The sequence below is a fragment of the Curcuma longa genome, unplaced genomic scaffold (assembly GCF_044706935.1).
Source record: "Curcuma longa cultivar G26 ecotype Majalengka, Jawa Barat unplaced genomic scaffold, ITB_CL_G26_1.1 contig_8766, whole genome shotgun sequence".
NCBI classification, from domain to species: Eukaryota; Viridiplantae; Streptophyta; class Magnoliopsida; order Zingiberales; family Zingiberaceae; genus Curcuma; species Curcuma longa.
In genome coordinates, this window is record NW_027435298.1 from 119 (window position 1) to 1,958 (window position 1,840).

At 36.5% G+C, this 1,840-nt stretch overlaps 1 protein-coding gene across 1 annotated transcript; it reads right to left on the reverse strand.

Annotated features, from left to right (window-relative positions):
• Nucleotides 1–495: 495 nt before the first annotated feature.
• LOC141819568 (uncharacterized) lies at nt 496–1,457 on the reverse strand. Its single transcript, XM_074706824.1, has 2 exons — nt 907–1,457; nt 496–811 (listed from the first exon to the last, which is right to left on the reverse strand). Exons 1-2 carry the CDS (start codon nt 1,455–1,457, stop codon nt 496–498), a joined length of 867 nt encoding a protein of 288 aa, XP_074562925.1.
• Between the last annotated feature and the right edge of the window lie 383 nt (nt 1,458–1,840).

Sequence of the window (1,840 nt, forward strand, 5' to 3'; positions counted from 1 at the left end):
TGTGGTCAAGTGGGTCAGTCATCTTACCTTCTGTTTGTTCGGAGTTGATGACAGTCGACTGATGAACACATCCAGTCGAGTCCATCACCTTCAGTCGACTAATGTGAAGCTCTAGTCGAGTCGTTATACCTTCTGATTATCGTCAGTCGACTGGCCTTCAAGGTCAGTCGACTAATCTCCAGAAACGACTCGACTGGAGTTAAATTCAGTCGGCTGATGGGCGTATCAGGTGTAATAACTTAGTGCCAGTCGACTGATCTTACCACTTCAGTCGACTGCCACTAGTGAAAAATGGCTGAAATGAATTCTTGAACTGACGGGCCGCTGGTTTAGGGTTTAGGGTTTCACACCTCTTGAACCGGAACCGACTCCGATTCGGCCCGGCTAACCGGGTCCAGGCACCCGGCCCGTGGTCGGGTCTATATATAACTGTGTACAAGTTAGATTGATTCATATGATTTGAATCATGGTCACAAAAAAATATAAAATATATACTTACTCGAAATATGGCGTGACTTCTGGACAATTCAGTAAAATATATGTCTGAGCTGCACGCCATTCTTCACCAGATAAATATCTCTGCTTACATTGTCCACTTGGTCGACCAAGATAGTTAAAAATTGAAAATGAATTTAAATTTGGATCAATAGGACCTTCATCATTTCTTCCTGGTCTCTGCCTTTTGCTTTTAACGTGAGGCTCAAAATAATATGATGCAAAAGTTGTTACTTCCTCTACGATATATGCATTAACAATAGAGGCTTCAACATGTGCTTTATTTTTAATTTTTCTCTTCAAATGATATAGAAATCTGATTATCATATAAGTAATCATATTAGAAACCAAAAATATATAATAATTAAGATCAATAAATATTCATCCATTAAGCGAAATTCAAAATTGTACCTTTCAAATGGATACATCCATCGATAATGGACAGGACCTCCAACTTTGGCCTCATATGGCAAATGAACTAAAAGATGTTCCATGGAGTCAAAAAATGACGGTGGAAAAACCCTTTCTAAATTGCACAAAATGATTGGAATATTTTTCTCTAAAGTCTCCATATGTGAATGTCTCAAAACTGTTGAGCAAATATCGTGAAGGAAAATGCTTAACTCTGAAATTGCAGCCCAGACAAAATTTGGTAACAGTTCCTTAAATGCAATAGGAATAAGTCTTTCCATGAATATATGACAGTCATGACTTTTCAAACCAATTAATTTGTATTCTTTCAAATCAACACATCTTCCAATATTAGAGACATAACCATCTGGAAATTTCAAAGATTTTAGCCATTCACAAACAATACGTCTCTGCTCTCTATTTAATGTATAAATTGCCTTTGGCTTTGGCCCCCTACTATTTTCATCGACATCAAGACTGGGTCTTTTACAAATCAGTCGCATATCTTTTCTTGCATTTAAATTATCTTTTATTTTTCCGGGGATATCCATCACTGTATTTATCAGATTATCAAAAATATTTTTCTCAATATGCATCACATCTAGATTATGATGTAGCAAATGACTGTACCAGTACGGTAAATCCCAAAATATACTCCGTTTAGTCCATTTATGTGTGCTCCCATATTCATAAATAGTACCATGTGGATCTTCAATAACAGAAGGAAAGTTATAGACTCTGTACCAAAGCTGTTGACCTGATAATCTCAATGGTGGAGGTGTTCTTTCAACTCTATTTTTAGTGAATTCATCTTTATTCCTTCTGAATTTATGATTTTGTGGTAAAAATTGTCTATGACAATCAAAATAACTCGCCTTCCTATAAGCTGGAAAATCATTTATCGTCCAAAGCAGTGCAGCCTTCATTACAAACA